This window comes from Primulina tabacum, chromosome 1 (assembly GCF_025594145.1).
Source record: "Primulina tabacum isolate GXHZ01 chromosome 1, ASM2559414v2, whole genome shotgun sequence".
In the NCBI taxonomy this organism is placed as follows: Eukaryota; Viridiplantae; Streptophyta; class Magnoliopsida; order Lamiales; family Gesneriaceae; genus Primulina; species Primulina tabacum.
Window position 1 is genome coordinate 18,157,686 of NC_134550.1, and position 15,659 is coordinate 18,173,344.

A 15,659-nucleotide genomic window follows, 5' to 3' on the forward strand; every position below is an offset into this window, starting at 1 on the left:
TTTTTCCAGTTAAACTACACCAAACAGTTGGTTAATTGATTGTTGTATTTATCGGTTGCGTTTGTTTGGAGTATAAATAATAAATGGTTATTAATGGAGTAATAATTATTTAGTTTGATTTGATATGATAAAAATAATAAAAAAATACCATTAGCGATTGATTGTTAGCTTAAATAATTGGATATGACATTTTAGAGTAATGTTATTTATATTTCAATTCTTATTAATCGTAGTCTAATTTATAAATAAATTCTATACATAAAATGGGATTTGATTAACAAAATTAGAGTACAAATAATAAATGATTTTTTTAACAATCTTATAAGATGTTTAGTTGAATTTTGTACATTCTTAAAGAATATTTGGTAATGTTATTTTTTTAAAAAATAATCTTAACATTTGGGTAACCATAACTTATTTTTAAATTTTAATAGAATAAAAATATCCCCATAAATTAATACCAAACATTTTAATATTTTCAAACTTAATATCTTATTCTTATAAAATATTACTATAAGTTATCTCCAACAATTTTAGCCAAACAGTTGATTGTTTATTTATATCCAACGAAACCTTACTCCTAAAACCAAAAGAATTTATCAAGTCGGGCTGGCCCGGAAATCGCTCATCCAACCCAAGCCCAACAACGTCAGCCGCCGAGAACTAAATACGACAGAAAAAGTCAACGACGTAGATCGACTCCACAACCCTCTCCGTTATCGTCAAGATTCGGCCAATCCCACACAAAAACCAACCCCAAATGATTTTCTGGTTTCACACCACCTAACCTCTCATGGCATTTAACCTCAGAAAATTGCTTGATGAATCCGATGTTTCTGAAGCAACAGCCCTATTCTGCGCGCCATTCTGTGATCCCACAACAAACCCGTCTGGAATATGCCCACCCAAATGTGTAGATTTATGCATCTCCAATTGTATTGATGTAAAATTTCTATTTCCGCCGCCGCCGCCGCCGCCGCCGGAATTCGTCGGTGGTTCTAGTGAACATACATCCAAGATCTCTCTTATTCTTGTCATCGCCTTGGCTATCTTGGTCACCAGTTTCTTTCTCTTCTCTTGCTACACCATCTACAAGTTCTTTAATCTGAACTGGTACAGCTTGAGAAGGAGAAGAGAACCACCGCGGCGGGGGGAAGAAGAGTTGGTCCCGAATGATTTTCTCGATGCGGAACAGGGGCCCGTGGTGGATCATTATTTGTGGTATATCAGGACCGTGGGTCTGGAGCCATCTGTTATAAGCAAAATCGCGATTGTAAAGTATAAGAAAGGGGATGGCCTTGTGGAAGGCACGGATTGTGCCGTTTGTCTGAATGAGTTTCAAGAAGATGAGACTCTTAGATTGTTGCCTAAGTGTAGTCATGCTTTTCATATTCCTTGTATCGATACTTGGCTGAATTCGCACACTAATTGTCCCGTTTGCCGGGCCGGAATCGTGAACAACACAGCCATGCTACCATCAGAGGAGCTGGTTGTTCAGAATTCCGGCACGGCGGAGGGAACTAACCGGGCTGGAGGTTCGGAGAGTAGTAGGGGAGTTGGGAGGAGATCAGAGGATCAAGCCTCTGATGAGTCGCGGATAGGGATTGGGGAAGAGAATGAATCGCGGGATGTGATTGGATTGAAGCTAGATGATGCCAATGGCGGCTTAGAGGAGATTCAACCAAGAAGAAGATCAGTTTCGATGGATTCGTTAATGATCAGTGATGCAATCTCCATTACCTTTCCGGCGCAATCTATCAGATATTCGGCTCAAGAATCGGTTGAAACGAAAGAATCTGATATCGGGATGGTTGCGAGACGAGAAGGACCCAATCAGATATTTTTGACAGGCTCGTCCTCTGTAACAAGATCAATTTCATGTAGTGCGAGATTGTTTCTGTCAAGATACGCCTGCGGAACCCGGGATTCAGCGATTCCTCGATGAATTTTCGGGTTGGATTCATTCAATATCTGATGTTTTAAGAAGTCTCAGCAAGATGAGATTTTTTTGCATACAATAATTATCATAATATGTATAGAAATTGGGAAGACAGATCAAAGGATAGGCCTCCCAAAATTTTGATTATTGTCAAGTGTGTATGATAATTGATAAATGATAATCAGAAAGTAAATTGAACTAAAAATCTTGGGATTGTCTTCATTAAAGTGTTGATATTCATTCTCCACTTCCAAGCAATAGCAGTTTGTTTGTCTCTTCAAACTGTTCGTTTATTCTTCTTATTTTTTTTAAATAAAAACTACGCCGATTGGCCTTACTATTGTAAAAATGAAAAAAAACGAAGCGAACAGAGGAGGAGGACCACGACAAGACATTTTCGATGAGAAAAGCACATACAGGTAACATTACAAGAGTAGCGTAAAATTTTGGTATCGAGTCGACTACGAACAATAATCCGGCATCGATCATCATTCAAGTGGCGACGATTTTTCCAGATGTAGTTCAAAAGATCATCTGAAGACCCGCAGTTAGGCAAACTATAAGATCCCTACAAATAGTTACATTCTTGGTAATCTTCGTCTGCTTAAGAACTATAGCGCTTCTTATCTCAGCAGGCCTAGATATAAAGTGACTGGAACAGTAACGAAATTCAGAGTATCACACACAAAATTACGAGACTTGTCTCAAGTTTCAACATCATCGGGTGCCCGTGTTTTTTTATTAACCTGTGAAATATGCCATTTTTTATTACGTTATTTAATATATATATTTGAGTCGAAAATATCATTTTCATGTCAAAAATATAATGTGTAGTATATAATAATTTGAGTAAAAAACTATTATTTTTTATGCTGAAATATTTATTTCATTGCAAATATAAAATCTTATTTTACATTAGGGTTACATACAGTCCCAGAAGTCCCATACCTGGGAAAGGCAAGTGAGGCCACCCCCTCAGGCCTAGGTTGGAAGGCCCCCCAAAAAAAGAAATGCTATTACTACTTTGCCCAAACAATAATTTTACCCTCCGAATTTTCACATTTTTTTTTAGCAAAATTACAATAACTCTTCATTTCGAAGTTGGATCAAATATTTTAGTAGTGCGAAGAAGGATATGGACTGGTAATTACATGTGATCAATGTTCATAGGGCCAAATCTAGAATTTTAGGTCTGGGTACCGTATGCTAAGTGACAAATTATTATTATCGTTGTATGTAACTTTCAATAACAATAATAAAATACTTTAAAAATAAATAAAATACTCAAATACACAAAAACTCATATGAGAACTTCTCACAAGTTAATTTTGTGACCTGAATCTCCGATCTTACCTGATTCGATCCATGAAATAATATTATTTTTATATCAAAAGTATTACTTTTCACTAGAGGTATATAATATGTCAATTTGTCACATGGATATAGATCAATGAGATCGTCTCAAATAAGATCTACTCAAATTAATATTAAGTATAAGAGCACCCACATTGGTGCATTAATGGAGAATTATTAACACCAATTAATATTCACACACCAATATGAGTATGTAGATTATTAATCTTGACTACCATTTTAGCAAAAAAATTCATCATAATTAATCTCATTAATTCACATTTATTTTTTTTTAAAAAAAATCCAAACGGCTCTTTTGACTATATATATATATAATTATAAATCAAATAATATTATGTTTTAAATAATTCTAATTTATAAGTTAAAAGAATGATATCAAAGAGTCCAACGGTTTTTCATTTTTTTAATAATATTTTAATCAATATTGATATTAAGTTATTTTTAAAACAATAATACTATTTATTTTCAATAATATTTATTGTAAAATAAATAAAAAAATGAATAAGTGGACAATGTGACCCATAAATAATGAAGGTTGATATTAAATGAATGTGAGTGTGTATTAATAATAAAAAAGTGTTAATATAATGATTAATGATCACGGATACGAATGCTCTAAAACCAAAAGAGGAAAGCTAAAAGTTCATTAAAAGATAAATAAATATTCAATTAAGTATCAGATAAAATTATCTAATTAAACGAAAAATCCAAGATAATGATTGATGTAAAAATTGGATAACTAAGAAGGAAAAACGTAGACGTCCCTAGTCTCTGTGGTAGTTCCCCTTTCATAGGGGTTTTCTAATTAGTGTGAGTATAAAAAGAAGAAAGATCTCATCACCAAAGCTACTTATGCATTTAATTCTAGAGGGCCCAAAAATTATGTACTTGAGAAAAAAATTCCTATGTATTAATAACACTATTAAATTCGCCCTTGAATGTGCAAATGACACTTGCATGGTTCTGGGCCGGGACATGATATTCTTTCTTTTTCCTTCGCAATTTGGTGGACTTACCATTCACAAATTTTGTTTTTTGGCATATGCCAAACTAGCTAGCTTGCAAAATTAAATTGGTTATACCGACTGGCAGGGGCGGAGCTACGTGCTCTTGTACTTGGGCTACCAATTTTTTTTAAAAAAATTGGTATGTAAATTTTGTATAATTTTAAAATAATGTGATATTAACCCGGGTAGATCAATTTAAAATAATTAAAAGATTCTAAAGTTTAAAATTCTAGCTCGGACAAAAACATATTTCTGGCTCCGCCATTGCCGATTGATCTAGTGTTATGTCAATATTCCATTGAAGAAAAAGACTAAAAACACACAAAAAAAAAAAGGCAAAATAAAGAGCGAAAGTGTAAAAAAAACACAGTTATTGTGCTAGACCTTGACGACTTATTGGACCAAAAGCTCAAGAATGTCAATTTACATGATCAATTTTTGATAATTTTCATATGGAATGAATGAGTTGTGCTAACATGAATTTTACATATTGATAAACTAAAATAATGGACAATAGTATGTTGAGCTTGTTGGTCAATCATAATAAACGCGGTTTTTAATTTTAAATCGATTATATCTATTTGGCTCAAAATTAAAATAAATTATTTGAATTCTTTTTTGAAATTTTTTTTTTAAAAAATGTACATTCATTTTTGTATTTATTTTTTAGCTGTGCACATTCCTTATTTTTATTACATTTAAAGATCAATAGAGTATCACATCAAACTTTTACCACTACTAGATAAGCATCCAAATAATTGATTTGGTCAATTGATATAATCAAATTTTCAAGTAGGAAAATATATTGGGCCCTGTCAATAATTATCTTCCGATCAATTGTGGGCCTCTTATATATAATTAAGGATCTTTTCATACCTCTTTAATATTTGGGCCCAACACATATTATATAAAAAAATTAAATAATCAAACAATTTTTGAAACTAAAGAATTAAAGATCTGACATGACAATGAATAATTTTTCAACAATCGAATGAACATTTTTTTCCCTATGGATATAATAATATTTTTTTTTGAGGAAGATCAAATAACTATTTCATCATATTTAACCAAATAAATTAGTACAATTTTATAAAATGAGACCGCATCCAAACATTGGTAAATTTAACATGAAATGCTAAAAATTTACCAACGTTTTTTGGCACACTATGCGTACAATATAGATGTTGAAGTGTCGTTTTCTCGCACCTAAAGCACAGCGGAAGTTTAAAAATTTTAGTTTCGACGTTCGAAACATTCTTTGGGCGTGGTATGACTTATAACATTCATAGAGTGTTTATAATTGTTTACCTTTGCGTATTTAGCGTCGGATCTGACTATTCCGATTTTTAAGCGGATGTAGCATTTTTTGTAAATCTCTTCGAACGAATCTCTCTCTTTTTGATAGTATAATCAGGTCCATGATCAGAGACTGAATTCTCGTGTAGATTGCACCAGAAATCTTACATGAATTTGCATTGAGACTAGATCGCAACAATTTCATAATATGCCGGCGACGGGGATGCACATTGGAAGGGAAAGGGGGTGGCCGAAAGCTTTTGTGAAAATATAATGGCTGAAACTTTGAGAGGATGGAGTAGAGGAGAAAATTTTGGTGGACAAAATTTGTGTGCAAAAATTCAATGAAATATTTATAAAGTTTGATTCGTGATCGCATCAGGAGTCTTTTTTCTATTAGAATTCATAATCATACTCCCATCGGGATTCCTTATTTTTATTAATTAAAATTCTCATGTTTTATATATATTTATATTAATACATCTAAATATCATATACACATATATGTAAATTAAATAATCATTATTTAATTTATTAATGAATTGTTAATCAATTAATCAATTCTAGACTCATGGCGACTTACCCATTCAGTGACTTTGGCACTGGACGTTCCAAAATGGGTACTATCGGATCAATTCAATAATAGACGCCTGTTGGCATTCCATCCTTCCTTCTCCTTTCAGGGCCTATCCGAAAGAATAGAATAATATACATATAGTAGTCACCACTTATTATTTAATTAGTAGATTCTAAATTTACTATGTAAATAATTGTGAACTCATTATAACCCTGATCGACTCAGACAACGCCGATGTACCGATGGTATAAATCTCGTTCATATAATGAAAATTGAAAATTTGGAAAACCAAAATTTTCAATGATCCATTTTTGACAGCGGCCAGTTTTGTGAACTCTTTTACCAAAACAGACGGTTCAGGTCTATCACTTAATTAGCAGTTAAACTAACTTTCACAACTTTCAATATATAGAATCAACTTATAAACTCCTTTATAAGCAATATATTTAATCTCTATCAAACTAGAATCGTCAAATTCAACACCTTGGACTTGACTATCTCAACTGAAACACATAATCCGATACTTGTGTGACCCTCAATGGTTTAGGGATATAGCTATTCGTAGGTTCACAGCTTCTTGTGATTCAGAATAATATTTATTCTTATTCGGGCTTACCCTAATTAACATCATTCTTTTCATCAACCCCTTGATCAAGAATGTCAGAACTCAAGTCTGATTGCACCCATTGGATCATTGTTAGAACGTCTAGTAGCATCGCCTCATGATCTCCTAGGTATCGTTGATAGTGTCTGTAAGAACCTTAAGTTATGGTTAGAATACAGTACGATCCTTTCAACTCATATATCACGATCAAATTTGTAACTACTGATATATCGAGGGTTTCATTTGAAATCGATAACGATGTGATGTATCTTTGAGTGATAATAGTAACACGTTATGTGTAACTAGGAAAACACCTTTGCTTAAAGCACATGTCTTGCTCTGGTTAGAGAATCCTTGCAGTATTAACTAATTAGATTACTTAGGATATCTTCACTCGTAGGTAAACATTGAATATCTGACTACAATGCATTTGCTCGTACGTATTTCAAAACTACATCCAACCTCGTCATTTGACGACCCTCAATGGAGTCAGTAAATGGATCAAAGTGCATGGTAGTATGTAGAGCCTCTACGTTGTCATTGGTCAGGGGATTTATGGTATAGAACCATAACCGAATACTATTTCACTCGATAAGTGATAACCACTTGGACAGTTCGAGGGAGGGTTGTTCAATGCATCATCAAATAATCATTCATCTGTATGAATGGACATCTTCACGTCCTTACTAATGAAACATGATGTTTACATAACATATTTTAGTCTCAAGATCAAGCGATCTTTTTCCTTATTTTAGGCGGTCGATTCGACTAAGAACCTGTTTAGAATATATAGTACATACACTTGCTAATGAGTTTCATGATCTTATGTGCGATGCAGACCTCATGATACATTTAGTATTTTAAAGGACTTTGTCTATGCATGTAACATGAGTATATATATAAAATAAATGTCATAATTAGATAAACCATAAAATATTATTAAAATAATTTTCTTTTTCATAAGAAACAATAATTTTTTTTTTTGATGTTTCATGAGACACTAAAAAGTCATTCGAATGTCTGCATTTTTTTATTTGTAAAATTTATCAATAAACTACCATTGAATATTATTTAATTAGTTTAGCGGCTTACTTAATTCGTCGCTGTAAATTGGAATTTCGCACCGAAGGTAAAATAAATTGAAGTTTGTTTTTAAATAATGTCTGATACCTAATTAGTTCGAAATACATTTTTATAAATTAACCCTTAAAAACAAGTAAAATATAATCAAATTAAGAGATTAATTAAAATAAATATTTTAAATATTTAGTGTGGATTTGAGTTTAAAAAAAAAGCAATAAGTTAAAGTGACGATTAATGAAGACAGCGATGCTCATGTCTCAATCATTCTAACCATACATTTTTCTATCCAAACACACGCCAATGGCCAGAGCATCAGTTTAGATATACAGAAACTAATATCTTGAATAATTTTATTAAATATGAGTTTTATCTTCTAAATAAATAATTTTCACATAGAGAATTTTTTTTTGTAAAATAGTAAAAAAAAATAATATTTTTTTTATTTATCATGGGAAAAAGGTAAAAAAAATAAAAATTCATAATTTAATCATATTCTCAATCTCATCCATTTTTTTTTATTTTAAAAAAATCAATCTCAAACTCAATCAACCAAATCCAACATATAGACAAAAGATTTGTTAAAATTATCCTAACTCATCCGGCGTTTGATTTTATTTTTAAGATCTATGATTTCTCTATTTGTTTAATTATCTGTTTGGCCTTGTTGATGTGACAGTTCATCTTTTTTCCATCAATTTCCCTATACATCTCTTCATGACTATATTTTATATTTTTATTTGTTCTTAAATGTATCCAGACATCCATGAATAACAATAAACTTAAATAATTTTATATTTTCTAATTTATTTTTTATTGATTAATTTATATTTTATAATTTATTTAATACATTTTAACTTAATTTACATGTAAATTGCTTTTATTAATATTTAATTATTTATTCACTTGGTTCAAGAATATTAATTAATTAATATATGATAAGGACATCTTGGTCATTACGTGAAATACAAAATTTTATTTTCATACTAAACACAATACATAATAATAATTATCTACTTGCTTCAAATATTTATCAATTTACAATTATTTTGTACCTATAATTATTAAAAAAAAATTTGATCTTAATGTAATTAACTGATTTTTATTCTTTCTTTGCTAAAATGCTTGATATGTCTCGCGCTATTTCAACAATCCCAAAAATTCTGGAACAAAATGTGAAAAATTAATTCATTAAAATAAGATCAAATTTGAACCAATTTGAACAAAATGTGGAAAATATAATTATAATTATATATCTGTCCCATTCATAAATATATGTCCCATCCACCACGAAATCTGATCTTTTACTAAACATTATTAAAGACCAAGACAAAAAGTTATATTTTCTTTTACATTTTGTTGCATGGCATTCACGTGGAAGCAATCTCAAAATACTGACATGCAATATTGGTTATACATACTGGGATTGGATGGGAAAGTATGGTGGGAACTGGTCTAGGATTATTATTATTATTTTTAATAAAAAGAAACCATTTAATTAGAGATTCAAACATATTCTTGTGTACAAACAAGGCGATGAACATGCGAGAATGCAAAACGTCTACAATTTCTATAACTATGCCGAGCTAATTTATTCGTCATCTGGTTTGCATTTCTTAAACAATGAAGAATTATCGATCGAAATTTTGAATTCTGGAACTGAGCTTGCAGATATGTTCAACTAGTTGCCCATCCAAAGGGAACAGAGCTTTATCACTTATGGCTTTAACTACTTGCAATGCATCTGTTTCAATAATCAGATTGGAACATCCCAAGTTGACAGCCCTTTTAAACCCTTCCTCAAAATCTATAAATTCAGCCAAATGGGGAGAAAGATTTCCATGAATGCACAGTCCTTTGGCGAAAATCAAATGGCTATTGATGTTACGTCCTACTATATATCTTCCCCCCTCCCCCGAAGTAACTCTTTGATTTAATCACCGCTGCATCGACATTCACTTTAAGAACACTACCAGCAGGTGGTTGTTTCCAGTATATTTGTGTTTTTGGAAGGATGTTACGTTCTTGGAAGAGCACGAAGAGTGAGGGAAATTAAAGCTATAAACCTTTAGCGTCATCACTGAACTTTTATGAGCTTTAGGGGAATTGCCAAAATCGTTGTGCAAGTTTTCCTGTTTTAGCTCCTTTTTCTCAAGCGTTGATGTGACCATTGATACACCAGTGATGTTTTGCGTCACGTCACCAAATTTCGATGACATGTAAGTAATTTGATGATCTATTTTCTTGATATATATAACTGCAGGGTGCACACTAATATTTTTTTACATCTAAATTTTGAAAGAGTAAACCTCAATTGAAATAGATTGGAACCACAGCGTTTACCAAGAAGATGAAGTTTGTGAGCCTGAGTTTTATATAATTTGATTTTGGAAAATGTTCAGTGTATACTTAAAGGTTACAATCATATTCATTTTTTGCATGATAAATAAAAAATTATCATTGAATCTAATTAAATCTCTTTTATTTTTTAATTCTCTATTACTTTTAAAAAGATAAATATTGTCATCTTGTGTGCTAATTTAAATGCACACTATTTGATTTTATACATCAAATTGGATCTCCAAACTATTTTTGAGTTCAACCCTGTTTTAGTTGATCTCGTTTTGGATCGATTCTAAAATTTAAAGCAGACATAAAAAATTTATTTTAGTTCAAAGTTTAGGTAAATATTTTAATATCAATTTGCATGTAACTCCATTAAATGCATCTTTGCCATTTGGCCATGTCCAAACAACTTCTATGCAAATCAACCGATTACATTTAATCCCAAACAAGATGTGATAACTTTGTTTTGTGTGTATTATATTTATATTTTGACTGCTTCACTTGAAAAGATAACCAAAAGGACAATTTTTAAAACATTATAGTGCTACAAACCCCAAAAATGCAACAAGCAAACTTAGACAAATATACTCTCACAATTTCTGCCACTTGATCTTGATTCGACCTTTTACCAACACAATGGATCCTTAGTTACATCACAAATTTCCCAAAGAATTGACCAAAAAGTAAAAAGTGGTCCTCCCTTTCATAATCACTAGAAACAGGGATGGCTTACTTACTCTTGGCTACAAGAAACATCCATCCAATAGATTAAATATTTTCAAATTTTGTGTATGTTTTTTTTTAAAAAAACTAATTTTTGGCCTATAAAATTTTTCAACTAGCTTATACTAATTTACATTCTCCAATTCTTTGCTTTTTTCTAAAGCTATAGGGTCACTGTTGGGGTTAGACAGACATCTACCTATTTATCTCAAACACATATAAAAAGTAACATGTGAGAAGACGAATTCCTTTAACTCGGCATCGAGTATATCAGCTGTAAGCACCACAATTCCATCCCTGTGGTTCCGATTCATACACCATTAGTGAATAAAAATGTCACTTGCTTCTTTGAGCTTTTTCATCAACCCTTCTTGCTAATATAATATAGATGTTCTATATTAAAAAAAGAAGAAGAAGAAGATATGCTTTATGATGGAGACAACTCTAAGTACGAAAGTTAATATTATAGTGAATATATATATACACTACTTTTGACTGTTTGAGGGATTAAAAAACTAACTTAATCAGGAGCAAACAGTTAATGATGAATTAATGATGAAACCAATGGAGTTGAACAGAAAGGCAGTAGTTTCTGAATTTTCACAGTTAAAAAAGCATTATTAATGAAAGGATCCAAAAACAGTGTTAGCTGCCCATGACTTCACAGCCTGTGAGAGACATTCAAAATCAGTGAGAAAACAGACATAATTAGAGAGAATTCCAAGAATCCCCATGTGTGATTTCTGCGTCTTTAATTAGTAATCACTTCAGTTCCTCTAAAAGTTTTGATCTATTTTCTCCTCACTGTTTCCGGACTTAGAGGCCATTTTCTTGAAAAGATTCCTCCCCGAGTTTTCTTGATCAAAAGTTCTTCACAACATGTGGGACTCAGAAACTGAATCTGCAGGCGGTGGACGTCACGGAAATGGAGTTCTTTCAACCAGCAAGGCTGGAGTTCAGAGTGATGGTTTTGAGCAAAGAGGCAAGTCTTGGTATGTATCAAACTTTTTTTGATCGATTTTCTTGTTCTTGTGTGTTTTAAGCCTTAGATTTTGTCCTTTTTTAAGTGATGTTAGAAGTTAAGGGACTAAAAATGTGGTATTTGTGTCCATATAGGTATGTTGCAACTGATATTCCAAGTGATTTTTTAGTTCAGATTGGAGACGTGAGTTTCCATTTGCACAAGGTAGTTGAATTCTTCATGAACATTAACTACACATTATTAAATAGACAAATTTTTAGTTTGTCATCAGAAAGATTGATTTACTGATCTTTGTACATCACTAGCACCCTCTTCTTTCAAGAAGTGGAAAGATGAACAGAATCATATACGAGTCGCGTGATGGCCAATCGAATAAGATAGTTATTGATGATCTACCAGGAGGGCCTGAAGCTTTTGAATTGGCAGCAAAGTTCTCCTATGGGATTGCTGTTGATTTAACAGCGACGAATATTTCCGGTCTTAGATGTGCGGCGGAGTACTTGGAGATGACAGAGGACCTAGAAGAAGGCAATCTGATATTCAAAACCGAAGCTTTTCTCAGCTATGTGGTGTTATCCTCATGGAGGGATTCCATAGTGGTTTTAAAGAGCTGCGAGAAGCTCTCACCGTGGGCCGAAAATCTCCAAATTGTACGAAGATGTAGCGAATCTATAGCCTGGAAAGCTTGTGCTAATCCGAAAGGTATAAAATGGCAGTATACAGGAAAACCCCCAAGATCAGTTTCCAGCCCGAGATGGAATGAGACGAAAGAGTCTAGCCCAAGTAGGAACATACAGGTGCCACATGATTGGTGGTTTGAAGATGTTTCGATTCTAAGGATCGATCATTTTGTACGAGTTATTACAGCGATCAAGGTTAAAGGTATGAGATATGACATGATTGGAGCTTCAATCATGCAGTATGCCACTAAATGGCTACCTTGTCTGATTAAAGAGGGATCAGGTTTGGGATCCGCGATCGGGGGAACTATGGATGAGGGAAGTATATGTAGTATCAGCAATGGCAGTAGCAGCAACTGGAAAGAAGGGCTTCACATGATCGTGGCGGGAACGAAGGAGGATCTGCCTGCAGCAATTCAGACAAAGGATCAGAGAATGATAGTAGAAAGCCTTATAAGTATCATCCCTCCGCAGAAAGATAGTGTTTCTTGTAGCTTTCTGCTCAGGCTTTTGAGAATGGCTAATATGTTGAAAGTGGCTCCGGCATTGGTCACTGAATTGGAAAAACGGGTCGGTATGCAGTTCGAACAGGCAACACTGGCAGATCTTCTAATTCCTTGTTACCACAAGAATGACACATTGTATGATGTTGATCTAGTCCAGAGGCTTTTGGAGCATTTTCTGGTTCAAGAACAGTCGGAAAGTTCGAGCACGAGTCCTAGTCATCAGTTATCTTCGGAAATAAAAATGCACGATGGAGCTCAAAGGGGGAGTAGTTCTAATGCCAAAATGAGAGTGGCAAGGCTTGTTGACAGCTATCTTACAGAAGTTTCAAGAGACAGAAACCTCTCATTGACTAAATTCCAGGTCCTGGCCGAAGCCTTGCCGGAATCCACTAGAACTTGTGATGATGGATTATACAGAGCTGTTGATTCCTATCTTAAGGTAATCGATCTAGTAACGACAGTAGATTAAGCTCTATTCTCATTTAACATTAAATAAAGTTGTGAAAATGAAACTGGAATGTATTCTAAAATATCAATCTAATAATGTATTCAAGAAACAATTTTTGAATTTCACACATTTGATCACGTCTCAAATCGACAGGCGCATCCATCTCTCACCGAACACGAGAGGAAGAGGCTCTGCCGTGTCATGGACTGCCAGAAGCTCTCTATTGATGCATGTATGCACGCTGCTCAGAACGAGAGACTCCCTATCAGAGTGGTGGTGCAAGTCCTCTTCTCTGAACAGGTAAAAATAAGCAATGCAATAGCCAACAACACGTTAAAAGAAACGGGTGAAACCCACTACCAGCCGTTGATACAGAACCGAAAAACATTACTTGAAGGAACACCTCAATCGTTTCAAGAGGGGTGGGCAACCGCGAAAAAGGACATAAACACCCTCAAGTTTGAACTGGAAAGTGTCAAGGTGAAGTATCTAGAACTACAAAACAACATGGAAACATTGCAGAGACAATTTGATAAGGTGACGAAACCGAAGCAAGCTTCAACGTGGACCTCGGGTTGGAAAAAACTGAGCAAGCTTACTAAGATGACCGAAATCAACGAGTTGGGTTCTCAGGAGACTAGTGCGGAACATACTAAAAAGACACCTAGAAGGTGGAGGAATTCAATTTCTTGAAGATCAAGAAGTCGTGAACAAAGGGATAAACAGATAAGTGACACTTTACGAAGTACAACATCTTACTTTTCAACACTCTGTTTCATTTTGTCGTTCCATCTTAAACACTTCAGAGAGTAGTATCATCCTATTTTCAATCTCTCTGTTTTAGAGTGATTAATTTGTCTGTAACTGATAAAATGGTTTCACATACTGTAAGATAGAAATCAGAAAACTTCATGCCTCGGACATTGCAGTTCATGGAGTGATTAATTTGTTCAAGTAATCATGCGTTATACAGCACTGAAACAGCTGCAAATGTCATATATATCTAACTCTCCCTTACAATACATATTGGCTAAATTTCCCTTTATCATCTGGAAAACAGGTGACCCAATGATAAGTTATGCATCCTTATGTAAAAGAAAAACCGCTCATATTTCACGCTCGATATTGAAATTTCGCTCCACCACCAATCCACCAACCCATCCTCCACCCCACAAGATTGTAGAAACAAGTTTGTTATGAAAATTTCGCTACCTCAAATCGATTTTTCTTGTTCTGTTGTTACCTTTATGCAAAATGTTACTAGGAAAGCAAGAATCTGGTGGGCCAAAGATTGAAAAAATATCCATCGACACAAAATATAATTAGTGAGATTCTACGTCTAGACTTCAATCAAATGCACTGCTGGAGGCACATGATTGATATGCTATGCGGTATCTTTATCAGTGGAGGCATATCTATCTGTGTTGTGATAACTGAAAGAAATATCCTTTGCCAGGTTCCGAAAATAGCCACTTTGATCTTTTATCAAATGCCATGCAAAAATGGGAAAAAGTCAGTTGTTCCAACTGAGAAAGTGGAAAAAAGAAGAAGCACGATGAGACATTCCACTTCAAATAATGTTTACAGAGAATTGAGACACAACTTGTGCATTCAAAAGTAGCATATATGATGAAACTTTGGAACACGAAAAGAACCCACACGTTATAGGTCCCTACGAACAAGAATAGCTTCAGCTGTGCTCGCAAATGAAAACAAAAAAATAATCAATTTTTCGATAGCTTGTTCCCACCGGAAACATGTCTCTCGGGTGCTCATGATATGAGGGTATCAGACCCTACGGTAATGCTAGAGGATTAACCATAGGATGTTACAATTTTATACCTTTAGTAAAATATTCACACGGCTTCAACTTTTTCGGGGTTGGCGGATATAGCTCTTGATGAATTCCCTACGAACGTTCTTCAGAAAATCCTTTCTCTATTCTTCTAATCAGATCCACGACTAGATGATTTGTTCCTATTAAAATAACCTCAAGGTGGCCGAAATATTTTGAGAGAGAGGAGGAAGTGATTTTCGAAAATCACTATGATGGAAGCTAGGGTTATGGCTTGCTTACTCCTATTTATAATTAAGCCA

At 33.7% G+C, this 15,659-nt stretch overlaps 2 protein-coding genes across 3 annotated transcripts; both read left to right on the forward strand.

Moving 5' to 3' along the window:
- The first annotated feature begins 574 nt into the window (after positions 1–574).
- On the forward strand, positions 575–2,235 carry LOC142542566 (uncharacterized). Its single transcript, XM_075649270.1, has one exon. It carries the CDS (start codon positions 794–796, stop codon positions 1,943–1,945), a length of 1,152 nt encoding a protein of 383 aa, XP_075505385.1. The 5' UTR covers positions 575–793; the 3' UTR covers positions 1,946–2,235.
- A 9,328-nt stretch (positions 2,236–11,563) lies between these two features.
- On the forward strand, positions 11,564–14,530 carry LOC142542573 (root phototropism protein 3-like). Of its 2 annotated transcripts, none has more exons than XM_075649284.1 (4): positions 11,564–11,938; positions 12,063–12,132; positions 12,234–13,553; positions 13,716–14,530. In XM_075649284.1, exons 1-4 carry the CDS (start codon positions 11,826–11,828, stop codon positions 14,253–14,255), a joined length of 2,043 nt encoding a protein of 680 aa, XP_075505399.1. In that variant the 5' UTR covers positions 11,564–11,825; the 3' UTR covers positions 14,256–14,530. The 2 variants fall into 2 exon arrangements, with proteins under 2 accessions (XP_075505399.1, XP_075505406.1); XM_075649291.1 differs by having other exon boundaries at positions 11,564–11,928.
- Positions 14,531–15,659: the final 1,129 nt, after the last annotated feature.